General features: G+C 34.3%; 1 protein-coding gene across 5 annotated transcripts in view; it reads left to right on the forward strand.

Annotated features, from left to right (window-relative positions):
- RAD17 (RAD17 checkpoint clamp loader component) overlaps positions 1-26,985 on the forward strand; it is a 38,435-nt gene that overhangs the window by 547 nt on the left and 10,903 nt on the right. The window contains exons 1-15 of one of the 5 annotated variants that reach the window (XM_063085374.1): positions 39-478; positions 1,443-1,546; positions 3,550-3,807; positions 4,346-4,429; positions 10,666-10,822; positions 12,443-12,579; positions 13,052-13,104; positions 13,303-13,428; positions 13,523-13,592; positions 18,546-18,657; positions 20,862-21,044; positions 22,220-22,305; positions 22,425-22,571; positions 23,575-23,724; positions 25,288-25,408. In XM_063085374.1, the coding sequence (XP_062941444.1) occupies positions 1,502-1,546; positions 3,550-3,807; positions 4,346-4,429; positions 10,666-10,822; positions 12,443-12,579; positions 13,052-13,104; positions 13,303-13,428; positions 13,523-13,592; positions 18,546-18,657; positions 20,862-21,044; positions 22,220-22,305; positions 22,425-22,571; positions 23,575-23,724; positions 25,288-25,408 (1,729 nt within the window). In that variant the 5' untranslated portion in view covers positions 39-478; positions 1,443-1,501. Of the gene's footprint in view, positions 1-38; positions 479-1,442; positions 1,547-3,549; positions 3,808-4,345; positions 4,430-10,665; positions 10,823-12,442; positions 12,580-13,051; positions 13,105-13,302; positions 13,429-13,522; positions 13,593-18,545; positions 18,658-20,861; positions 21,045-22,219; positions 22,306-22,424; positions 22,572-23,574; positions 23,725-25,287; positions 25,409-26,985 lie in introns of those variants that run through there. The other 4 variants (XM_063085373.1, XM_063085376.1, XM_063085377.1 and 1 more) reach the window with 4 other exon arrangements.

Genomic DNA, 26,985 nt, shown 5'->3' on the forward strand with positions numbered 1-26,985 from the left:
GCGCCGACCACTCTGGAAGGTCCCCGGGAGGCGGGACCTCTGGGAGGCTCGGCGCTGAGCCCGAGTACGACCTGGTGGCTGCCCTTCCATCTAGAGCAGAACTTGGGTTCTTCCGCTCCTCTCCGCCCACGAGGGGATGCAGCTCCCGCAAAGTAAGGCCGTAACTATGTCCTAGAGACGCGAGTCCAGCTCTGCCTTCACGAGCTCTCGTCGCTCCTCCTCCCGACACGCCCATCCCATCTGGGGATGAGAAGGATGGGGGTGAAGAGCCCCGGCCTGCTGCGGGGACATGCCATCTCAGCCTAGCTCCCCGCTGATTACAGGATTACGTTGGACGAATGTCTGAGTTTGCTATGCCCTGTGCATTGTGTGGGGGTGGTGGTAGATCTGCTAGGAATAGTCTTGAAGGTCTTTCCTACCTCCGACGTCTTATTTCAGGAACCTGGCATCAGGGACAGTTATCTGCTTTTTCAAGGAGGTAATTGTCAGTATTGTCTTCAAGGAGCGACTAGAATCCTGATCATACCATCTCATGAGAGTCTGCATCTCTTATTTTGAGCTCCCAACTATATTTCTTCGAATATATTTTTTCTACTTACTACCTTTTTTTTTTTTAAACTTCCAAGTCTATCGTGAATGATTTTAGAGGGAAGGATGAACGATTTGTTTTCTAGTGTATGGGAGTGTTTACAGGCTAAGTGGGCTTCCAAAGTATAAAATAGTCCAATAAACTTTCCAGTGTCTAGGTTTGTAGGTCTTAAAACAAAACTTTTCTTGTAACTAACTTAAGTTTACATAAGCATGTAAGAATTTGAAAACACAGTAGAAAAACAATGTTGCCAAGAGTTTTCTAATAACATGTTCAAATAAGGAAAACAATTATAGAAAAAATTTAGAGAAAGATTTAAAATCTTTGTCCAAAGTAAGTGATTAGTTTAAATTCACTATTATTTTTTTGTTAAATTTTGGAAATGAAGAATGTAACTGTAATTTGATATAAAGAAAACTTTAATTTCAGTATAAAAACTCAAATAAAATTGTCTAATTTTTTCTTAATGACAAAAGGTAGGTGCACAAGTATGTGGTTTTTCTGTTTTCTCTAATACATCATTGAATTCACCTGAAAAACTTTCCATTCATAACACGCCAAATAGGAGGGGCCTTCAAAAAGTTCATGGAAAGATTCATATTATCTTTTAATTTCATTTTTTCACGAAATTTTTGAAGTTCTCATAGATTATTTGACATAGTTATAGTCATTAAGAGTAAGTTTTATGTTAGTATTTTGATTTCCTGCTTCACCTATGTTTACTACGTTTTCTTTCACTAGTTCTTGAGCCTTAATTTTATTATGTTGTTGATTGTGTCAGTATATATTGATTTCTGTAGTTCCGTATTTACAGTTTTTCTTGATTTGAGGTATTTTATTCTTTTTTCCCTAGGTGAATTATACTTTAATGTACTACAGGTTGTATACTACGGATGGGAACTATTAAAGTTTATGATGTCAAAATCTTTCCTTAGACCAAAGGTATCTTCCACAAAGGTAAGATACATTATAATGGCCATGTAATAATTGCCGAAAAATTATAGATTTTTGTAAATGTTCTTAATGAATTATCACTACTATCAAAGTAATGATGCCTAGTATCTGTTGTAATTATTGCTCTAAACAAGACTGGTAATAAGTTGTGAAATAACTGTGCACTAAAAGCACAACCTTAATTTTGAAAACGTGTTTACAATCCCAGTCACAAAGAAAAAGCCACAAACTTTTGAATGAAGGAACACAGAAGAGCGAGAAATATACAAATGGTATTAGTGTTATAGCTTAACCACAGAACCTGCCTCTTAGAAGTCATGTGGTTCAGTGTGTCAGTTCTCAGCAAGATAATGGTTGCAAAGGGATGGGGATCAGACAGTGTTATACTCATGCAAGACAGCTATTTCCCTAGTGGTAGCTCTAATTTTTTTTTTATCTTAAGTAAATTATTTAACTTTGCTGTTTTTCCTTCTCTTTTTTCAGTAGATGGGAGTTCATATTTACATAAGGAATAAAATGACAAAATGTATAAGTAATATGCAAATTAGAATTGCTATCAAAATGTTTATTGTAACAAAGTATTTTTACGCATTCTTTTATTTACTTATTTTTTGTGGATGGCTGGTATAGGATCTGAACCCTTGACCTTGGTGTTATGACACTGGGCTCTGACCAACTGAGCTAACTGGCCAGCCCCTTTCTAAGTATTCTTAAAGGCAGAGGAAAGGGGCCAAAATTATAGTACAAGTGATAATCTTTTAATTAGGAGGAAATGAATCAGGTAGTTTTGACTGTGAAATTTTTTCCCAGTGGTCTACCTTTCTTTATCCACTTAGGATAATATTTCTAACCCTCTATCTTAAAAAAAGAATGAAGTGTGATTTAGTATTCATAAAATACTTATAAGCCCCACATTGCCTCCTCTGAACCTACTTTCAGCCTCAACTTCTGGGCTTTTTTCTCACAGAAAGACCATTGTCTAATAAATAGCTCACAACTATGGCTGAGTATCCTTCAAGGAAAATATAATGTTGGTTCTTTCTTATTAGCCAGGCAGGAAATCCAAAAGCCATTGTTGCTGAGTTAGATTTTTCTAGATTTATATTGTTAAGAGTGTTCAGAAAATTCATTTTAAAATTGCTGATTATTAGAAAAACCTTTTTAATACCCCTAAATATATTTATGTTAAAATTACTCAATTCAGCAACTTTCTCTATGTGTACTTACAAAGGATTTTAAAGAAAAGGAAATGATGGAGGGAAATGGTGAGAGATCAGTAGTTTCTAAAGACCAGAAGAACATGAGATAGAACTCACTGATTTTCCTGCTCTATTGTCCCAGTACTCTTTTTCATAGGCATTTCTGAATGACATATCTCATCCTCCCTGGGAAGCCTGCCTCACTTATAAAAACATCAGTTGCTTCTTGCACAGGAGAAAAATATAATCCAGTCATAATTACAAATTATGGCATTAGGATCCTTAGCCTATATATTCATAAAGTCTTAAAGCTGTTATGAATTATTTGGGTGTGTGAAATGATTCTTAGTTTGTGAATATATTAAACTGGCCAAGGCAGAAGTGTTATTCTTTTTATGCTATATTTAGTTAAAATAATATTTTATTTCTTTGCTTTGCTTCTTTTTTTATAGGTAATTTTCATATTTATGTTTCATTTCTACAGAGAGTTAATAAAAAAATCATCCTACTCTTTATCCTGGGAAGATTACAATTAATAAAAAGAATTAAGTTTGTGTTCTTTATGGCTTTATATGGCATTCATTATTATCATGGTCCAGTAGACAAGTATGCATTTGTACTTATTGTAAAGTAGAAAAATAACAAATACTCATACATATACAGCCAGTTTTATTTGAAGAGCTAATTTGTAAGATTTTTATTTTAAATGTTACAAATATATTAACATTTTATTTCTAGAGTAGTTCAGTTATATGGGGAATAGATGCAAAAATTGAAATAATAATTATATGATTTATTTTTTTGCAGGTAATAGATTGGGTAGACCCATCATTTGATGATTTTTCAGAGAGTACAGGCATCTCTACTATTACTGCCACATCCTTAGGTGTGAATAACTCAACTCATGGAAGAAAAAATGTGCCTTCCACATTAGAAAGTAGCAGATTTCCAGCTAGGAAAAGAGGAAAACTGTCTTCCTTAGAACAGATTTGTGGTCTAGAAAATTCAAAAGAATATTTGTCTGAAAACGAACCCTGGGTGGATAAATATAAACCAGAAACTCAGGTACTAACTAGCATCCAAATATGTCTACGTAATTTAATTGGAGAAGGAAAGGGATGGGATGGAGAGGGATGTACGTTTTCAGATTTTTACTTATAAGAATCTTTCAGTGTAAATGTTAGAAAAAAATAATAATTTCCAGATTTTTTTATGTTCCCAGGCTCAGATTTTCTCAACAGTTATTCTGAAGTTGTACCATTGTTTCTTTGTTTTAGATTTAATTTAACCCCCAACCTAGAATTGATCTCTTTATTATTGTTATTTTGGTAAATGTGATACCCCACCCTACTCCCTTCCCAAAATGTATTTCTGGATTTAAAAAACTTGCCCAAAATTATACAGTGATTATTATCTTAAGAAGATAATTTTTCCATGGTAATATAAAAGTTCAAGTGTAATCAAAAGAACCCTTTTTATTACAATATAGCATGTTACTGGTTTGCTATTTTTTTCATTTAAAATGTTTAGGTTAATATGTGCTAATGTACTAAAAATCCTTGGGTTAAAATGTTTTATTTTAAACTTGAAACTTTCATCTTAGCATGATCTTGCTGTGCATAAAAAGAAAATTGAAGAAGTTGAAACCTGGATAAAAGCTCAAGTCTTAGAAAGGCAACCAAAACAGGTAATTAAATAAGAAATATGTTTTAAAATATTTAAATCAAATGTTACTCTGACTTAGAGTGGGTCATAAGAAGTTAAACTTTTATAATGACTTTATTCAGATAAGTCCAGGTTACCTCCAATACCAAAGCTCCCTAACCTTACTACTTCCAGCCTCACTAAAAGACTCGGAGACTTGGAGTTATCCCTGTAACTTGTACTTCTTTTTTTCCTTTTTATGTCCTGTTGTCAGCATAAGGCGATAAGGCACTGGAGACCAATAGGGTACTAGTATATTTAACACATCAGATTATTTCACACTGAAACAAGCAGGCAAATTACATACCAGTGTCCATGCTAAGTATAGCCTAAAACAGTCATTACTAATTATAGGGTGATGGTTTTTTTTTTCACTTCCTAATTCAGCAATTACCCTCAGCACCCCAAGGTAGAATACTATTCACTTTTTCTTTATCTCTCTTTTAAACATTTTTTATTTTGAGACTCTTCAAACATGAAGGAAAACAAGAAGAATAGTAAACCTACTTATATATCCATAATATACCCATAATTTTCCCCCTTAAGTATTTCAGTAAGTTATAAATATTGTTGCATTTCAGTCAGACTTTTAGATACTTCGGTGTGCCTCTTTTTTTAAAAAAAGCACTTTCCTAATTAACTGTACATACCATTATTCTGTAACAAAACTAATTGTAACGTTCTAGTGTTATGTAATGATCAGTTCATATTCACATTTCTCCAGTTGTCCCCAAAATGTGTTTTGCAGCTGGTTTGTTTCAACCATAATCTAATCAAGGACTACACATTGCATTTGATTGTTACATCACATAGGTCTTTTCTTTTCAAATCTAGTATCAGGCCCCTCTGCCCTCTCTTTTTCTCCACAATGTTGATTTATTGAAGCGACCAGGCTAATTGACTTGTAGATGTCTTACATTCTGGATTTGTCAGATTGTTTCTTCCTGATGATGATTAATTTGTTCTTTTATTCTGTATTTCCTATAACCTGGAATTTTTAATCTGCATTTCCTATAACCTGGAATTTTTAATGAAGTCAAATCAGCTTGATTTGACTCAAGTTGAACATTTTTGCAACAATACATTATATGTCATGGTGTATATTTTATTTTATTTTATATATTTATTTTTTTAAAGATGACGGGTAAGGGGATTTTAACCTTTGACTTGGTGTTGTCAGCATCACACTCTCCCAAGTGAGCTAACTAGCCATCCCCATATAGGGATCCGAACCCGTGGCCTGGGTGTTATCAGCACCACACTCTCCTAAGTGAGCCACAGGCCAGCCCTCATGGTGTATATTTTATATTGTGTCATATCAGAAAGTATGGATGGTTTTCCTGCTAGCTTCTCTTTTTTTTTTTTCCTTGTCTAGACATTGCTGACCAGGATCTCCTGCTATCTTTGATGTTAAATTTAGTAACTAGATTAAGTAATTGATCTGTCAAAAATGTTCATTGTAGAGTAATTTTCTCTTGCAACTGTCACACAGTCTCTAGGGAGATAAAGTACTTTATTTATTTTTGGTGGCTGGCTGGCAAGGGGAACCAAACCTGTAACCTTGGTGTTACAAGATGGTGCTCTAACCAACTGAGCTAACCCACCAGTCTCACCTGAAGTACTTCAGTATCCATTTTCAATCCTTGCCTGAAGCACTTATTTAGGTTGTGAAATGATGAATATTAATTTTATAATTATTTGCTGGCATTTTTTTTCTTTTTAATTAGCACAAAGCATTTTAGGTTTATTTAAATATAAGTTATAATTTATACAAGACTTTTTCTTTAAACAAACAAGGTTTTCTTTAAAAAAAATTACACATGGATTTTTTTTTTATCAGTTCTTCATACTGTACAATCTTTTTTTTTTATGCTTATTTTTTGGTGGCTAGCCAGCGTGGGAACAGAACCCTTGACCTTGTACAAGGCGGTTCTCTATCCAACTGAGCTAACTGACCAGTCCCCACAGTATAATCTTTTTGTTGAACAAAAGTTGCACTGTTAACAATTATCTATAGATCCCAAATAGACTGAGACTTCAGACATAAAAAATTTAACATTCATTCTAGTCCAGTGATTAGTTGTAAGAATTAAATATCTGTCCAGATTTGCACAGTTCAGTGAAAACTATGGCTTCTCTCCCACAAGAATTCCAGAGCCTGTATAGGTCCTCGCCCTGTTCTTGGCAAAGGCCTGCTCCCATGGGCTTCCTAAGAAGGACCTGGTGCTGTATTAGCTGGCATTTTTCTCTAAAGAAAAGTTTGCCATCACTAGCTGGAGCTATTTAGTTACCTTGAAATATAATTTAAACTGGAAAGGCAGGATAAGTTTTAAATCTGTTGCTTTAAGTTTTTTAAATAGACTTTATTTTTTAGAGCAATTTTAAATTCATAGCAAAATTGGGTAGAAGGTACAGAGATTTCCATTATATAACCCCTGCTCCCGGACATGCATAGCCTCCACCATTATTAGCATCTCCCACTAGAGTGGTACACTTGTTAAAACTGATGAACCTACATTGACAGTTACTAACACCTAAAGTTTAGTGTTTACATTAAATCTTCTCTTTAATTTTCACTTTTGAGATGAAGGATTTGGTTTTAATTGCTTCAGTGTTAACAGATCTTTCTTTCTTGAATCACACTCCTTTCTGTCTGGCCCATGGATCTAACTCTTGGGTGTAGAGTTAAGATCATGTATTCAAGATGGATTATCAGTGTCAGCATTGGTATTCCTCTGATGTCTCATAGAAATTTCTCTCATCTCTCTGAGTATAGATTCTTGGGCAGTTTCTTGGACACACCTCTTATATCCACATTTTTTCTTATTGATTTGTTTTTGGTCAGCTCAGCTAATAGTTTATATTTTTCAGTGTCCACTATGTTTTCACACTTAGTGGTACTCTCTTAGTATAAACATTAACCTGTCTTAATCCTGCATAGATGTTATTATTACCACCAGTTGGATAAACTTACGTATGTGTGTACATATATGAGTATTGGGGAAAGTATTTTCTCTATCGTTTTAAAAGCTTTCTCCCCCTAAGAATTTGAACTTTAACCAATCATATACTCTTTATTTTACAAAAGCTTCAATGCTGTCAGTAATTATGCGACATTTTTCCTCAAAAAAATTTCATAACTTAGAGATTTATCAATGGGCAAACTAAACTTACTTTAAAAACTCTGTCTTATGTACTCCAAATATTGCTGAGTTTAATTGTTCTGGGCAACTTCTTTCCTTCAAAATATAGTTTAAAGACTCTTTTACAGTGTAGATAATGGGGAGATTTTAAAAGTCTTCATGTTTTAATGTTCTGATAAAAGACTACCTCCCAAGTCCTCTTACTGGAAGCAAAACTTTTGCTATGTGACTCTACCCACTGTGCCAGAAAACAGACACTTAACTGTATTACATGAGAAAAATATGTAGCCCGCATGCATGGGCTTCTTTTTGTTTGTTTGTTTGTTTGTTTTTCTCCTTTCTAAAGATGACTGGTGAGGGGATCCCAACCCTTAACTTGGTGTTGTCAGCACCACGCTCTCCCAAGTGAGCTAACCGGCCATCCCCTATATAGGGATCCGAACCCATGGCCTTGGTGCCATCATCACCACACTCTCCCAAGTGAGCCACGGGCCGGCCCATGGGCTTCTTCTTTAAAAAAAAAAAAAAAAAAAAAAAGATCTGCTTGGAAATTTAGTCAGTTCTCATTATTTGAGGTAGTTATGTTCTCTTAGGTTGCTGAACTAGCAAATACTGAACTTTTGTTCCTAAGAAAAATCCAGGATTAGATTTCTGCAAGCCTCTGTTAACAGCATTTTTGTCAGCCCCTCAATATGTAACCTTGTTATATGCGAGTTTCTATTTAAAAACACCTTGTTTAATATATATTGTTGATTCTTTAACCGTGAACTCACGGCCAACAGTGCTGTTAATTCATGCACTGCCATTTTAAAAAGTGGATCTGGCTCTCTTCTAGGTCCAAGTACATAAGTCCTTACCTACACTAGTTAATAAAGGTGAACAAATGAGCAAGGATTACAGCCCCCCATTGGATGTTGGACATCTTCCCCAATATGTTTTTAGCTTTAGCTTTTTCACAAAATCTACTGTGCAAAGGAATATTTCTGGGAGCCACAACCTCTAGTCTCTCATTAGAGTCCTATCTCATAAATATGTTTCTTAATATATATTTCCGCAACCCTTGGCCCGGTGTTGTCAGCACCACGCTCAGCCAGTGAGCGCACCGGCCATCCCTATATAGGATCCGAACCCGCGTCCTCAGCACTACCAGCGCTGCATTCTCCCGAGTGAGCCAGAGGGCCAGCCCTAATATACATTTCTTAATCTAATATCAAACCTAGGTCTCCCATAAGAATATTGTATGAGCGGACTTCAGAAGTTTGTGGGAAAATAGAATTAAAAAGTGAAAATATAGAAGCACACCTGAGAGGAGGGAGATAAAAATAAAAAATATAAACTTTATTTCTCAACATAAGCTTCATCAAGTTCAGGAACTTTTCTAAGCCATGATACCAGCCATTTAGTCCATCCCTAAAGAACTGAGCATCCTAGGAATTTAAACATGTCAATGCAGTCTTCTTTACATTACTAAGTGGGGAAAAATAGGTGCTCTATAAAGATTTTTTAAGACAACAAAGATTTTTTTAGGAAACAAAAAGGAATCAGGAGCCAAATCAGGACTGTATGGTGGATGCCAAATTATTTTTCATTGACACAATTGCAAAATTGCCCTTGTTTGATGACAGCAATGAGCAGGAGCATTGTTGTGGTGCAGAAGGACTCTCTGGTGAAGCTTTCCTGGGCGTTTTTCTGCTAAAGCTTTGGCTAACTTTCTCAAAACACTCTCATAATAAGCAAATGTTATCATTCTTTGACCCTCCAGAAAGTCAACAAGAAAATGCTTTGAGCATCCAAAAGAACTGTTGCCATGACTTTTACTCTTGACCAGTCCGCTTTTGCTTTCACTGGACCACTTCTACTTCTTGGTAGCCATTGCTTTGATTATGGTTTATCTTCAGGATCATATTGGTAAAGCCATGTTTCATCTGTTTCAGTTCTTTGAAGAAACCTGTCATGATCTTGATCCCACTTGTTTAAAATTGCCATTGAAAGCTCTGTTCTTGTCTGCAGCTGATCTGGGCACAACAGTTTTGGCACCCATCGAGCAGAAAGTTTGTTCAACTTTATTTTTTTTATTTTTTATTTTTTGGCAGCTGGCCAGTACAGGGATTGAACCCTGGGCCTTGGTGTTATCAGCACCACACTCTAACCAAGTGAGCTAACTGGCCAGCCCATGTTTGCTCAATTTTAATTGTTCAGTCAGAATTGTGTAAGCTGAGCCAGTTGAGATGTCTGTGGTGTTGGCTATTATTCCTGCTGTTAATCATTGGTCCTTTTCAATTAGGGCACAAACAAGATTAATTTTTTCCTAGAAAATTGATGTGGGTGGTCTGCCAGACTTCATCTTCAGCGTCCTCTCGTCCCTTCTTAAAAGGAGTTATCTATTTGCAAACTGCTGATTACTTTGGGGTATTGTCCCCATAAACTTTCATTAAGCATCAGTGATTTCACCATTCTTCCACCCAAGCTTCAGCGTAAATTTAATATTTGTTCTTCAATTTTAGCAGAATTCATGTTGCTTTTCAAACTGATATCTTATCCTTCTTAGTGCCTCAAATTAGATCTTGTTCAGACATGTTATAACAAGTTAATATGAGTTTATTTTGGTTCAAAAAATTTTTGAATTTCATGCATTAGTTTTTCATTGTATGCCTTTTCCATGAACTTTTTGAAGACGCCTTATACTCATATATTAAATTATACTATACAATGAGAGGTCTGTATTAATTGAATTTTATGAGTTCAGGGAACCTCTAAAAGTCTTCATTTTAGAACTCATCTAATTAATTTAGCCAAAGGTTAGTTGTTTTAATTTGGCTACTAAGTAGTCCTTGAGAGGGACATAATACAAAAATTAAGGAATTAGCAGAAGGGGGGCTCAGGAAATAAGATTCTTTCATTTTATTTAAAGCTGTTTTTTTCCAGATAGCATTATTGTGAAATTTAGTCTGCTTATACTGGACATTCAATAAATGTTTGTAGAAGTAATAAGTAATATTTAGAAAGAAAACTCAAAAATAATGTTCTAGTATTCCAGTGATTTTGGTTTTTAATTAATGTTTGTATTTGGTTTTAGGGTGGATCTATTTTATTAATAACAGGTCCTCCTGGGTGTGGAAAGACAGCTACTATAAAAATACTGTCAAAGGAGTATGGTATTCAAGTACAAGAGTGGATTAATCCAGTTTTATCAGACTTCCAAAAAGGTGATTTCAAGGAGATGTTTAATCATGGTAAGGTTTGCTGTGAAGGTAGTAAAAATAGTGGGGAAATTTGTGCTTAATGGAACTTTCAGATGAAGCTGTATGAGTGGATTTTTCGTCCCGTACTTCCTAGTATCAGAGAGAAGTAATTTCAGGAAAAGGAAGGGAAGCATGCCTACAGGAAGCATGCCTACAGTACAGGGAATGAGATTCTTTGAGGATTAATTGTAACTGTTTTCTTAGATAACAAGCTCCTTTGTTTGCATTATTTAAGTTCTTTTTTTGAGGCTGTGGCTAGGAGGTTAGACAGTGTAAATAGGGCCGAGCCCGTGGCACACTCGGGAGAGTGCAGCGCTGGGAGTGCAGCGACGCTCCTGCCGCGGGTTTGGATCCTATATAGGAATGGCCGGTGCACTCACTGGCTGAGTGCCGGTCACGAAAAAGACAAAAAAAAAAAAAAAAAAGACTGTAAATAAGATCTTTTTATTTGTTTAAATGTAAATCGAACCTTAAGATGTGTTAAAGGAACTTGCCTTCCAACAAAATAGCTTAGATCAGTAAATAGAGTCAAATCAATTCAAAATGTGAGGGAAAGACTGTGGAATTTGGAAGAGGCCATATGACTAACATTTAAAAATTGGGCCGAGCCTGTGGCGCACTTGGTAGAGTGCTGCGCTGGGAGCGCGGCGACGCTCCCGCCGCGGGTTCGGATCCCATATAGGAATGGCCAGTGCGCTCACTGGCTGAGTGCTGGTCACGAAAAAGACAAAAAAATAAAAAATAAAAATAAAAAAATAAAATAAAATAAATAAAATAAATAAAAATTAATAATAGTACCAATTTAAAGATGTATTACATTATAACTTTTTACAAATGTCTATATACTCTAGCACTATCATTTTTATCTTTTATAGTTTTTCTTCGCTGTAGGTAAATTAGGGGTAGCCAAAACTAAACTAGGAGTAGCCATATCTCCTAGGCCAGTTTAAAGTGAAAGGGGTTCTGTAGAGGTCAATTTTATGTTGATGTGGAGTATTCCTCAAAATCTCTTCTCTGGGCTCTTATTTAACATGCTTTGTGCATACCATATCTTTGGTATGTACATCCTTATGCTGCTAGTATCTCATGCTCCTAGAACTTTTACTGCTTTTAAGTAATAATACTACGTTTGACAGTCTGTCTTTATTTAAACAATCTTCTATTGAAACATGACTTCAGAGGACTTCCCTCATCCTAAGCTTACTAACCAGTCATTCTGTTTTTGTTGTTAAACCTTTATTACTCACTATATTATAAACCTTGATTATTCACTATAGTCTTGCACTCATTTGAAGAGTCTTCATTGCATAGGCCAAAATCATAAATATTTTTACCAATTGTTTGTCTGTTATACTGACTGCTGGGTTGTGAAGTCAGTTGACTCCATTTACATTCATTGGTATAGAAAAATTACAATTGTCCAAGTTGACTCTTGTCTTTTGAAATAAATATCATATTTTAAATTTGAACAATTTTGCCTAATTAAGAAACAATCAACAGTAGTGTGAGCTGCATCATGTACATGTAAATTCATTTTTATATATATGTATGTATAATATTGATATGTATATAATTCATTGAAAATAAAGTGGCAAATGTGTTTCCTTTCAGAATCAAGCTTCCATATATTACCCTATCAGTCTCAGATAGCAGTTTTCAACGAATTTCTACTAAGAGCAACAAAGTATAACAAACTACAAATGCTTGGAGATGATCTTAGAACTGATAAGAAGATAATTCTGGTTGAAGTAAGGACAACTTTTAAAATCTTGCTATAGCTATTGAATAAACAATTGAGAAATACAGTAACTCTCTTCGTAGTAGTAATAGTGGTAAAATATAACACAAAGGCTTTGTGATAGCAGAAACTTAAAGTTTTTTTGAGTAAACTTGAATAGAGTAACTGTAAGTTAATGAATTTTTAAACTGCTATGGCTTAAGAGTAGAAAAGCAAAAGAAATATTTGGAAAATTACTTTCTCGGTGAAAAATACTCTAACTGGTAAAATGACCCTAAGAAATTTGATCTGAAAATTGGAGTTCCCATTGATACATATTACTGTTTAGGGTATCAGCTATTTTGTGTTTCCCTTAATTTCTATGAAAGTTCTGGTTAAAATGCATTGGATAGATAAAATTCTTTGTCTTAATAAATACAAATCTGAAAATAAATTTTCAATGGAATAAAACTGAGCTAATATTTATACTATATTTTCAATAGGATTTACCTAACCAATTTTATCGAGATTCTCATGCTTTACATCAAGTTCTAAGGTAAGTTTTAGTGAAGTATTCTAAGACATCAAATTCTTATTATTATTTTGTTTGTTTCGTTTTTGGCATGGGGGTCTGAATGCTTGACCGTGGTGTTATAACACCATGTTCTAACAGAGCTAACCAGCCAGCCCCTAAGACTCCAAATTAAATGGCAAGTGGCTTAAACTTCAACATTACTATATTTCGTTATTTTAGGAAGTATGTGCAGATTGGTCGATGTCCTCTTATATTTATAATCTCTGACAGTCTCAGTGGAGATACTAATCACAGGTTACTATTTCCCAAAGAAATTCAAGAAGAGTGTTCTATCTCAAATATTAGGTAAGGAAGAAATTTCTGCTAATAATGTTCACATATATATTATATTTAAAAATTAATCATTTAACCACCACCTTCCTTTATAAAACTTTTACAGTTTCAACCCTGTGGCACCAACAATTATGATGAAATTTCTTAATCGAATAGTGACTATAGAAGCTAATAAGGTAAGTGTCTGATTAATTGGAATCTTACATTGTAGCTATAGAAAGCCCAACTTAAATAGTGTTATATAAACTGGAAGAGTTAGAGACGTGTTATTTTAGTTTTTAGAATTAAAAAATTTTATTACACTCATGCAGCATGTCATTTTAGCAAATGTAAGAAATACTGATTTAAAAACCTTTACCTTTTTCTACTATTAAATTTAACTTTCATTCTCACATTGAAGTACATTTTCTCTTTGGTTGGCTTACTGTTCTAAGTTGTGTCTATCAAGAAAATGTTTCCTGGAATCTAGTTATAGTAGTCAACAACAGTCCACTATTGTTGTACTGTTGTCCCTTTTTTTTTAAACATTCATTTTATGTGGTAAAAAAACACATAAAATTTATCATCTTCACCACTTTTAAGTATACAGTTTAGTGGTGTTAAGTATATGTACATTGTTGTGAAACAACTGATGTTACTTTCAATACATCTTTTTTTAATCTTCCAAATCAAGATGATATTAAAATAAATTGATGGAGGGGCTGGTTGGTTAGCTCAGTTGGTTGGAGCACAGCCTTATAACACCAAGGTCACGGGTTCAGATCCCCATCTGGCCAGCTGCCAAGAAAATAAAAAAATAAATTGGTGGAACTTCTATTCCCAGTAGCATGGTTCTTGGGGGTCCTACTGCTACAAATCAGCTAGATCTTGGATAAAACATAATTTTTGTTGCACTGCCAGGATCACAGGAAGTGAGGGAAATCTCTGAGAGGTTGTTTAAAGGATTAAACACATTAATGTACGTGGAGCACTTAGCTGAATAAGTAACAGCTCTTAACACTGAAAAGTCAGAAACAAACTGAGTTCAGTAAGAGAACAGTTACTATAATGAACTATTATGCCATTAATTAGTGTTTGGAGAATATTTAATGACAGAGAAAAATGCTTACAATTTAATGTCAAGTTAAAAATAACAAGAAATTATCTCAGTTGGTTAAAGCATGGTGCTGGTAACACCAAGGTCTGGGGTTTGATCCCTATACCAGCCAGCTACCAAAACAATTTAAAAAAAAAAAAAAAAAGACAAAGTTATATAATAATGCTAATAAAAATTATGTTGTTAGCCCTCAATATGTTTCAGGCACTATATGAAGTATTTTTACATACATGGTCTTATTAAATCCTTACCTCAAGCATACCAACTTGGTACATTGTCCCCATTTTAGAAGTAAGGAAATTGAGCTCTGGGGAGGGCATGACTTGCATAGTATTCCACAACTGTTAAGTATCAGATGGGACTGAAGTTTTGTTCTGACTCCCTATCACTGTGCTAAAACAAAACAAACAATTGTGAATAACAACAGAATGCGCATATACACAGTAACCTATACAAACTAGAAGAAAGTATGTAAAAATGCTAAGTGTCATTAGTTCTGGATGGTAAGTTTACTTGTGTTTTTTTGTCTTATTAAAAAAACTTCCAGGGCCAGTCCATGGCTCACTTGGGAGAGTGTGGTGCTGATAACACCAAGGCCACGGGTTCAGATCCCTATGTAGGGATGGCCGGTTAGCTCACTTGGGAGAGCGTGGTGCTGACAACACCAAGTCAAGGGTTAAGATCACCTTACCGGTTATCTTTTAGGGAAAAAACAATAAAACAAATTACGTTTCCTTTTTGGTAAGTAATCCATATGTAGAATTTTTCAAAAACAGGTACTCTTCTCAAAATAATTTTTAAATTAAGTGTATTCACAATAAAAATGAAGTTAATCTGGAAGAGAAATTCACAATAATGAGTAAGAAGATTTTGTAAATGAACCATGAAGGGAAATTTATGATCTAGATATCCGAACGTAATATAAAACTATAGAAATTATGAAAGTGTGATATTGGCACAGTAATAGACAAATGGAAGAATGAAATGAGAAAGCACAGACATAGATCAATTTGTGTCAGTGGGAATTTTCTCTATGATGGAGGTGGCCCTTTACATTACTTGGAAAATTAGACTGTTATAGTCAGTAAGTGGTGTTGGAATAATTGAATATACTTATGGAAAAACATAAGGTTGCATCTTTACTTCATACTGTACACACAAATAATTTTCAGGTGAATTAAAGGTTTAAATACAAAAATTAAAATTAGAAAAGTATTAGGAAAAAATACTGACTTTGGGGTATGATAAAAGTCTTCCTAATTCCTAAGTAAGAGACAAAAACGTAAAAGCATAAAAGAACAATTGATGGATTTACTTCAGAAAATGAAAAGCTTAGGAAGTAACAGAGGCATTATAGACAAAATTAAAAAACAAGCATGATTGGTACCGGCCAATCATGGGGGAAAAAAAAAAAGACAAGTGTGAGAAAGAAAGAAAATATTTGCAATTTATGTAGCAGATAAAAAGCATTAACACCTAAATATGTGAAAATACGCCTACTAAAAAGAGGCTAAGAACAGAAGCCAGTACACAATATATGTACAAATGGCTGGTAAACATGAGAGGTGTTCAGAGAAATTCATATTTAAACCAGATACCATTTTTCACATATCAGATTGAAGAAAATTTAAGATTGATAAGCAGGATTAACAAAGGTATGGAAAAATGAGTACTCTCACATATGATCAGTAGGAAGAGTAATGGTTTTTGTTACAGACACTTTAGGGGGCACTCTGCTACTACAGAAATATGAGTACTTCAAAAATTTTGTGAAAAAATAGAATTAAGGATAATGTAAATCTTTTCATGAACTTTTTTACATGTGTTGGAAAAGAAATATATATTTACATATGTGTATGTATTGTGTGTGTGTGTGTATGTATGTATGTAATGGTGAAAAAAATTGGAAACAATGTAAACATCCCTTCATTGGGGGAAATAGTTAAATTATGGACCATAACTTTTTTTTTTCGTGAAATACATTTTTGTTTTTCTTTTTTTATTTTTTGGTGGTTGGTTGGTATGGGGATCTGAACCTTTGACCTTGGTGTTGTCAGCACCACACTCTCCCATGGGCTAATTGGCCAGCCCAAAAACGAAATAGATTTAAAGGTACTGACAGAAATATCACCAAGTATAGTATTAAGCAAAAAAAAAAAAAAAAAAAGTCATAGAATAATACATAAAATACAATCCCACATATGTTTAAAAACTAAGCTCTATATGTCTGTATACACTTGTAGATACTGTGTATACTTTTATGTGCACAAAAAGTAATCTGGAAATGTACTCAGTAAAATGTTAATACTTGTGACGAAGTTTGGGATTTGGAGTGACTAACAGAGGACGGTAACTTTCATAAAGAACTTTTGAAACAGCTTTGGTTAGTAAGTTAAAATAAATATATATATTGAAGGATTGTATTACAGTACTGTTTTTCTGTATAATCAATTTTACTGTATCTGAAATCAGATGAGTCACATGAATTAAACTTAAATCACCTTGTGGTAAACCATCAGGAGTTTATGAGCAGAGAGGGAGGTAGATAAATTCATCTTGCCTTACATTCGTACTACCATGTGTTGGGTCAGCCACTGGCTGGCCGGAATAGCCCTAGCCTCATTATCAGTCCTCCCTTGGTGTCCCTTCTGGTGGGCGAGCGAATTGCCCGGATTCCTCTTTCTCTCCGGTCCCCATTGGGAGGAGACGGGGGAAGAGAGCTGTGAAGAGAGGTGAGCACAGCCACCAGCCCCAACCGGCCTGTTAAAGGACACTCAGACGCGCCAGGGGTTCTGTCGAGCAGTTCCATTTATCATCACACAAGCACTTGCTTTTTTTTTTTTTTTTTTCTTCGACTTTTTCGTGACCGGCACTCAGCCAGTGAGTGCACCGGCCATTCCTATATCGGATCCGAACCCGTGGCGGGAGCATCATGGCACTTCCAGCGCCGCACTCTCCCGAGTGCGCCACGGGCTCGGCCCACAAGCACTTGCACTTGCTTTTAAAGGCAAATGGGGAAGGGAGGTTTTTACATCCTCCAATCAGCTTAAAGGTTAGGAGAGCATGCATCCTGTCTCAATGCCTAGCTATTGCAATCACGCAGTGTTCACGAGCGCGGAAGTGCGTATTTGGTCAATAAGGGCTAAGGCAAGGTTCCAGCAGACACTCCCACCCTACTTCCTCCTGGCACCATCTTAGGCTGCCACGTTAATACGCCCTTGTGGGCCCATAATGGCACCACTTGTAATGTCACTGAAGGTGGCTTTAGTTTTTAAGGCCCGACAACCATGTATTTGAATTTACATAAATATCTTTTAAAAATATAGACATATATCTTAAACATCTGTATGAAACTTAGGCTTTAAATATGAGTTGATGAAATTGTGGCTTTTTAATGCTCAACAGACGGTAGTAATATATTGAAACCCCAGTGTACGGGATTTTTATGTAAATTTCATAGATTTGTCAGATTTTTAATTTTTTTTTTTTTATGGCAGCTGGCTGGTCCAGGGATCTGAACCCATGACGTCAGTGTCACCACACTCTAACCAGCTAAGCTATCCAGCCAGCCCTTTTTTAATTCTTTTTTTTTTATTGTCAGATTTTTTTGAGTATTTAATTTTATCACATTATACAAGAATACTTCAAAAAGTTCATGGAAAAATATAATTAAAAAATAATACGAATCTTTCTATGGACTTTTTGAAGTCTCCTCTTACTGTGTTTTGAGGTCCGTGTGTACATACATATGTTTATATATGTGTTTGTATGTATAGTGAGAAAGAGAGCAAGAACTTCAGACTATATATAGCTTGGTCAAAGTAAAAATGTAAAACAATATTTAATATTCCTGAAATTTTACCTTACACTATGATAAGTCATTTACACTTGTACCCTTAATAGGTGTGGAGGCTTTTTAGCATTCAAGTTAAAAAGAATCTAATTTACTTCTATTAAGTTGTAAAAAATGTGTTTGGGTGTTTTTTTAATATGTGAAACAAAAGAGTTTTTAAATTTAATATTCTCATTTTAGAATGGAGGAAAAATTATGATCCCTGATAAAACTTCTCTAGAGTTGCTCTGTCAAGGATGTTCTGGTGATATCAGAAGTGCAATAAACAGCCTCCAGTTTTCTTCTTCAAAAGGTAACTATGAAAGATACATTCATAGAGCATTATATAGGTGACTAACTTTCTCCTAATAATTCATGAAATAAAATCAAACTAAACATATTTTAACTTATAATTGGTACAGCAGTCCCCTCTTATCTGTAGGGGATGTGTTTCAAGACCCCCAGTGGATGCCTGAAACCACTCTGTATATGTATGCCATGTTTTTTTTCTATATATACATACCAATGATAAAGTTTAATTTATCAGTTAGGCACAGTAAGAGATTAACAACAATAACTAACAATAAAATAAAACAATTACAACAATATGTCAGCATCATTACTCTTGCACTTTGGGGTCATTATTAAGTAAAATAAGGGTTACTTAAAACACAAGCACTGTGATACCATGACAGTCGCTCTGAAAACCGAGGTGGTTACTAAGTGACTAATGGGCGGGGAGTGTCTACAGCATGGAGATGCTGAGCAAAGGGATGGTTCACATCCCAGGCAAGACAGCATGAGATTTCATCATGCTACTCAGAACAGCGTGCAATTTAAAACATGTAGTGTTTAGGGCCGGCCCGTGGCTCACTCGGGAGAGTGTGGTGCTGATAGCACCAAGGCCACGGGTTCGGATCCTGTATGGGGATGGCCGGTTGGCTCGCTGGGTGAGTGTGGTGCTGACAACACCAAGTCAAGGGTTAAGATCCCCTTACTGGTCACCTTAAAAAAAAAAAAAAAAGAATAAAAAAAAAAAACATGTAGTGTTTATACCTGGGATTTTCCATTAAATATTTTGGGACTGTGATTGACCCAGGTAATAATTTATATGATATGTTCAATTAATTTCCCCTCATTAATATGTAAAAAGGGTAAAGAGCCATGGTATAATAAAAAGATAGCTCCACTTAAGACAGTGAGTTATATTTTTACTCTGATGATCATAGTTCACTGCACAGTCCTTATCAGAAAGCATTTAGCAAGCTATTTACTTGATGCTTAACACTGATGATTTGACCCTGAAGAAATAAAAGCCATTTTTGGAGTTCTCAAGTTCTACCTGAAATCCTAGTGTTTCTGCCCACGAGAGTAACCTGTTCATTTATTTTGCGTCTTTGTTTTTCAAAATAACTGTAAAGGCATAGGCAGCCTCTGTAACAACTAAACCCAGAATTCTGCTCATTCTTTGGAAACATAAATGTAAATGGTGCTTAGGTTCAGTACTGGAATTATAAGTTAGGAATGCTGAAGTGCGCCAGTTAGAGATCCTAACTGCTATTTATAACATTAATAACAGAAATTTTAAAGGAAAGAAAATAAGAATTTTTGAGCAGGCCAGGAACTGTGTTAACAATTGTATGTTTTTTCATTTAATTTCAGAATAACCTAATGAGATAGACAATACTATGATTCAAGTCCAGATCCTGTGTTCTTTCTGCTATTCGAGGCTGCTTTTAAGTCACGCATTATGAGTTTTGTTTTGTTTTGTTTTGTTTTTTAAAAGATGACTGGTAAGGGGATCTTAACCTTTGACTTGGTGTTGTCAGCACCACACTCTCCCAAGTGAGCTACCCTGCCATCCCTATAAGGGATCTGAACCCGCGGCCTTGGTGTTATCAGCACCATACTCTCCCTAGTGAGCCACGGGCCGGCCCTTGCATTCTGAGTTTTAAACAGTAGACTTACAAATGAAATTTGAACACAGGCACATTCATAAATTGGGGACTGCCAAAATCAGTAGAGAGGTAATAAAGCATAGTTATTAAGCATAGATTATAGAAGCAGACTGCCTAAATTCAAATCACTTACTCACTGATGTCCTTGAGCCAGTTATTTAACCTCTTTATATCTCATTTTTTAAATTAGTGTAGTAATAGTTCTCCCCTCATAGGGTTGTTATGAGGACTAAATTAGTATGTATCATGAGCCAAGAACAGTACTCTGCACATAACACAATGAGAAACCAAGATGATAGGACTATATTAGTTTGCCATTGTGTGTGTGTGAAAATTTGAAATCTGTGTCATGAGATACTTTTAAGTAACATTTTATTCCTTTTTAATAGTGTTAGTAACCCAAAGAGGACTCTCATTCAGTTCATGTATATTATAATTATTGTTTATTAGAAAAATATATTTTAATTGGAATATTTAGTGTAACTGTATATTTTCTTTGTTTTAATTTTCATATTTTAACTTTATTTTAAATATTGTCACTTGGGTGTATATTATTTAGGAGAGAACAATTTTTGGCCAAGGAAAAAAGGAGTGTCGTTAAAATCAGATGCTGCACTGTCAAAATCAAAACGAAGAAAAAAACCCGATAGGATTTTTGAAAATCAAGAGGTCCAAGCTATTGGTGGCAAAGATGTTTCTCTCTTTCTCTTCAGAGCTTTGGGAAAAATTCTATATTGTAAAAGTAAGAAATTTTATACATTTTTTTAATCTGTTGGGTATTAGTCTTACAATAGAAATAAAATACCACATTTTTTAAAATGTCATGTTATTTGATTCTTTTACAAGAAAGAGATAGGGCTAGGTCAGATACTGTTTGGCAAGGCCTAAAACATAGCAGGAAAATGTATTTAGAGTATTTTCTGTCTATGAGCAGGATTAAAGAGAAACGGACTACTGTAGGTCATATCCATGTCTGTAAATCTTTAAGATTATAGTTTACTGAAGGTAAGAAGACATCAGTCCATCTAGACTTTTAGTGGCAAGTGTTGGTAGCCCTAAGCCCTCTTAGCACTGGGCTCTAGCCACTAGAGCCCTAGACAAATTGCCAGGTAGCTTAAGGTTTCTTTCAGCCCTCTTACATTTCTCTGTACTCTTCATTGGCTTGCTATCTCCCCAGACAGATGTGCTTTGCCACCTGTAGTCTTTGATTCCTGCTCTCCCTCAGTTCCTCTACCCCCTATTACCCATCTCCAATCTCCCAAATTATTTCTCCTTTTAATAAAATTCCAAGCTCTTGTTCCTTATGTAGTAAATACGTGTTTTCAGTTTTACGATCCTGAAGGAAGAACATTGGGAATTGTAGATGGAAATCTTCAAGCCACCTGAGGAAAATGAAATGGGCATCACTTAAGTGGCAGCGAAGACACTCTTCTGTCCCTGGATCCTCTTATCTCTGAACCTCAGTGACCATTCCCATGTGATTCTTTTCTTTTCACCTTTTTTTTTTTCCTCCCCAACATTCATTTGTAATTTTTTGCATTAGGGAATGTGGTTCCCATTCTCTCATGCAGAGAGCAGTACCTTCCTACATATAGTAAATAGAACAGTGAACTATACTGAAATGATAATGCAGAGCTGGAAAAGGAGAAATGGGGAGTGCATTGAGAAATGGAATATTTTAAGCCTAGAAAAGCCATAATCCAGGCATCAGAATTCTAAATTTAGTTCCTGCTAATAATGATAAAATAGGAACCTCACATAAGCTTCCAGGTATTTTGTTGTTTTTGTTTTTATTTTTAACAGCTTAATTGGTATTTTGGCATTATGTGTCTAAAGTGTTGAAAATCTTCAAATAAGAAGTGCTATATAATTACAAAGATGGTATTATCTTTAATAATTACAGAAATTTTTTTATAGGAGCATCTTTAACAGAATTAGACTCACCTCGGTTGCCTCCTCATTTATCAGAGTATGAACGGGATACATTACTTGTTCAACCTGAGGTAAGGTCTTTAATAATACTTAATACTGTTTAAAGGATGTATTATATGTTATTTGTGTCAGTGTATAATCTGACCAATACAGTTTTGCTAAAATTATATATATATGCCTCTTTTTATAGGAAGTAGTAGAAATGTCACACATGCCAGGAGAGTTATTTAATTTATATCTTCATCAAAACTACATAGATTTCTTCACCGAAGTAGATGATCTTGTGAGAGCCACTGAATTTCTGAGTTTTGCAGATATCCTCAGTAGTGACTGGAACGTAAGACCATTTGACTTAAATGTTTTCGTTTATGAGTATTTCCTCTGAATTGATAAAAGAAAGTTTACTGTTTTTACATGTAAAAACAGTATTTTACATGACTCTTCTCAATAACTATGCTGCGATTAATTCATCCAGCCTAGTGTTTGTTCTGAAGCTTCAGTAGTTAATCTGTTTTTTCTGGTTAATATAGCATTAATTTTTTCTGAAGTTATTTTCATATTTTAAAATTAATATATACTTAGAAAATTTGATAACCATTGAAAATTAGATAGAAAGGAAAGAACTATACATCTTGCTGTACTTTCTGCTAGGTTTTTTTTTTGGTGGCTGACCTATTTGGGGATCCAGACCCTTGACCTTGGTGTTGTCAGCACCTTGCTCTAACCACGTGAGCTAACTGGCCAGCCCTCTGCTAGTTTTTATTTTTATTTTTTTACATATTTGGAATTATTCACTATAAAATTTGTATTTCTTCTTAATGACTTAACATTGCTGAATAATTAGAAAGTAATTGAAACATCATAACACAGCACTTACACATGCCTGCATAAGGACATTGTTTTATTACAACCACAATAGCATTATTACACCTAAGAAAGTTAACATTGATTTGGTAATATATTGTTCCTATTCTGAGTTCCCCATTTGCCTCAAAAATGTATTTAAAGTTGTTTCCCCCACCCCCATCCAACAGCCAATTAGAGTTCATACACTACGTTTGATTGTTTTGTCTCAATTGAATTTTCCTTGAATAATTTTGTAGCACTATTATTTTTAGGGTGATGGTGTTGAAAAAAGTGAATATATACACACTGTACACAGTTTTTGAAAATCAACATTGTACCCCACATGTATGTATAATAAAAAAATTAATTTAAAAAAAAGAAAAAAGTGAACATATAGAAATGAAATAATCTTTTTTTATGTGTTAGTAGTACCAGTGATAACTATTTTATAAATCTCTTATTTTCTTTATTTCACATCTTGTCTCATTTGTCAGATACGTTCTTTACTCAGGGAATATAGTACATCTATAGCCACAAGAGGTGTGATACATTCCAACAAAGCCCGAGGATTTGCTCATTGCCAAGGGGGAGGATCCAGTTTTCGACCCTTGCACAAACCCCAGTGGTTTCTAATAAGTAAAAAGGTAAAAAAAGAATTGTACACTTTCGGTAGGTGAATTTATGATATGTGAATTATATCTCAATAAAACTGTTTTTTTTTTTTTTTAAGTAAAAGAAAAATGATGGTTTGTCTTCGGTAAAATAGTTGCTAAGGCCCACGATTTTCTTAGAATTAGGATAAAATATGTAGAGAGCAATCTTCTTATGCTTAGACATTTTTTTGAGGGAAAAAGCACTAAAAAAAAAAGCACTTTTATTGGAATCAAAGTATAGTTATATTTTAATTTTAATTAAAAATAAACCCTGGTATACAAAATTTCATTTACACAGGAGGAATAAGTTCAAGAGAGATATTGTACAAGTACAACATGGTAGACTGTAGTTAATAACAATGTATTATATACTTGAAAATCCCTAAGAGTAGATTTTAAGTGATCTTACCATTAAAAAATGATAAATATGTGAGGTTATGCATATGTAAGTTACTTCAGTTTAGCCATTCCACTGTGTATATGTATTTCAAAACATCATGTTCTACACCATAAATATATACTATGTTCATCAATTTAAATAAACTCAATAAACAAATCAATAAAAAAGAAAAGAAAAGAAATACTGACTTTGCCTCTAACCATCTAGACAAATTATTTCACTTAATTTGCTCTTAAGTCTCCACAGCTATCACTGTAAAAGATTGAATTATTTAGAGGCTGAAAATGGGTGGCCCATGAGTTGAATACGACATATACAACAGATTTTTAAAAATTAATTGCCAGTCTTTAAAAATTAATATAATAATTCAAACTCATATGAATTTCTGGCTTCAGAATTTCTGAAATCTCTTTAAAAAAAAAATGGAAGGTGAGGTAACACTGGCTCATACTTCTACATGGCAGCAGTCAGCTCAAGCCAAGTAGCATCTGCCGCTTTGAGACACGAGTACTAGACAGTACTGTCTCCAGCTGGTCCACTCACTTATATTACCTGCCTGACTGCTGTAATATCTGAGTTTGTGACCCCTGTATTGGGTCATCTATAAGATGTCTTCCAGTTCTAAAATCATATGGCTAAGTATGATCATCCTATAATTCATTAGCTAAGAAATTTTTTCCAACAGATTTCTTAGAGAGTTTTAAGACTTTAAAGAAATTTACGTCCCTTCTTGTCTTGCTTTACTCTTTATAACACGTATATTAATTTTGCATATAGCTACTTATGAATTATCTAAGACCGTAAGCTCCTTGAAAGCAGTGATTATTCTTATTTCACAGAGAAAGAGTATTCTCATGTACTTTGTGATGTGTGTATGCTCAAACAAAATTCTTTTGATTTTTAAGTTTGTTTTTCTTATACAGTATGCCTCTTTTTAAAAAATTCTTAAGTCAAATATGAAGTAGTTGTATAGGCATAGTGCTTTATTAGATAATGCTAGGAAAAGTATAAAGGAATAATGAGATAAACCCTTTAAAATACATTTGTTGTATATAAACCCACACAAGTTGTGATGTAATAATAAACTTAGTTTTTCTAGGAATACATTAACCAAATTTTTTACTTTTCTTTTTTTTTTTTTCTTTTCTATGTAGTATCGGGAAAACTGCCTGACAGCAAAAGCACTTTTTTCTGACTTCTGCCTACCAGCTTTGTGCCTCCAAACTCAGTTGTTGCCATACCTTGCTCTGCTAACCATTCCAATGAGAAATCAAGGTAATAACATGGATTTTTCTTTTCCCCAAGAAGTGCTTGATATCAGTATTTTTTGTGGGTCAGCTCATTGCTGTGTAGTAGTAAGATGAGTTTTTTCCTTTTTCTTTATTTTTTGATCCAGAATTAATGCATACTTTTTGTTTAAAAAAAAAAATACAGAAGTATATAAAGTAAAAATTGTAAGGTTGCTTTTGGCAGGTTAGTGCAAATTCTTCCAGACTTCGTGCGCGTGTGTGTGTGCGTGCGCGCATATAGAAACATACAGAATGAGAAAAGCTTTAATTTATGTATGTCACTTACCATGGATAGCCTTCCATATTTTATGAGTTAATGTCAAAGCATCAATGCTAAATAAAGTATATTTAAGTCTCTTTTTTTCAAAATATATAATTTTATTTAGCCTTATTGATGTATATTTTGGTTGATTTCAGTATTACAAATGATGTCCATTAATAGTAAATTTAGATTGTATTTCCAGGTTTTTAAATTATAAATAATGCTACAAGCAACATTAGTATACCTGTCTCAGTGCACACTTGCACATTACCTCTCCTGAGATCTGCCTTTTTATGAACTTTATTAATTTTTCTACCAGTTGTTTCTCTTTTTTAATGTGTATTTTAAGAGCCACATTTTATTAACAGTTACATGTTTGTGTTGCTGATCTTCAAGATAGAAAAGAGAATTTATGTAATATTTAAAATATTGGTAATCTACCACAGAGTTTACCTTATAAGTGATCAGATGAGAGGATTATAGAGTAAATGTCTGCTTTAATACAATAGTTTCATCTTATGACTTTTGTGAGTATTGGTACTTGAAGTTTTTAAAATGTATATTCATAGGCAAAAGTGGGATAACTTGGGTAGTGGACATGATTAACCGGTGGGTCATAATCCAAAGATTTCCCTATCCTTGCCAATTTTTTTTAAGGTTACACTAGTTTTTTAACTTTATTTTGAAAAAATTTCAAATTTAGAGAAAAGATGCAAGAATAGTACAAGAGTTCTTGTATACCCTTCACCAGGATTCTTCAGTGTTAAATTTTTGCCATATTTGACTTATATTCTCTTTCTCTCTTTCTATACACAGAAGCACACACATATATGTATTTTTTTCCTGAACCATGTTTGAGCAAATTGCAGACATGATATCCTATTATTGTTAAACACTTCAGTCTGTACTTCCTGAAAACAAGGACATTCTCCTACATAACCACAGTATGCACATCAACATGAGGAAATTAACATTGCTATTCTAATACCTTTTATTTTATAGACCCCATTCAAATTTTGCTAGTTGGCCTAATAATATCCTTTGTAAAATAACAGCTTTTTATTCCTTTTTTCTTCTTTCTTGAAAATCCAATGATTTTCAAAAACCCAATGCAAAATCACATAATGTATTTAGTTGTTTAGTTGCCATGTCCCTTTAGTCTTTGATGTGGGCCAATTCAATTCCTTAGTTTTTCTTTGTCCATGACATTTTTTAAAATTCTTTAAAAAACATATCCAGTTTGTCTGGATGTCCATGACATTTTGGAAACATATACAACAGTTACTGTGTAGGTGATCCTT

The sequence above is a fragment of the Cynocephalus volans genome, chromosome 2 (assembly GCF_027409185.1).
Source record: "Cynocephalus volans isolate mCynVol1 chromosome 2, mCynVol1.pri, whole genome shotgun sequence".
Taxonomy (NCBI): domain Eukaryota; kingdom Metazoa; phylum Chordata; class Mammalia; order Dermoptera; family Cynocephalidae; genus Cynocephalus; species Cynocephalus volans.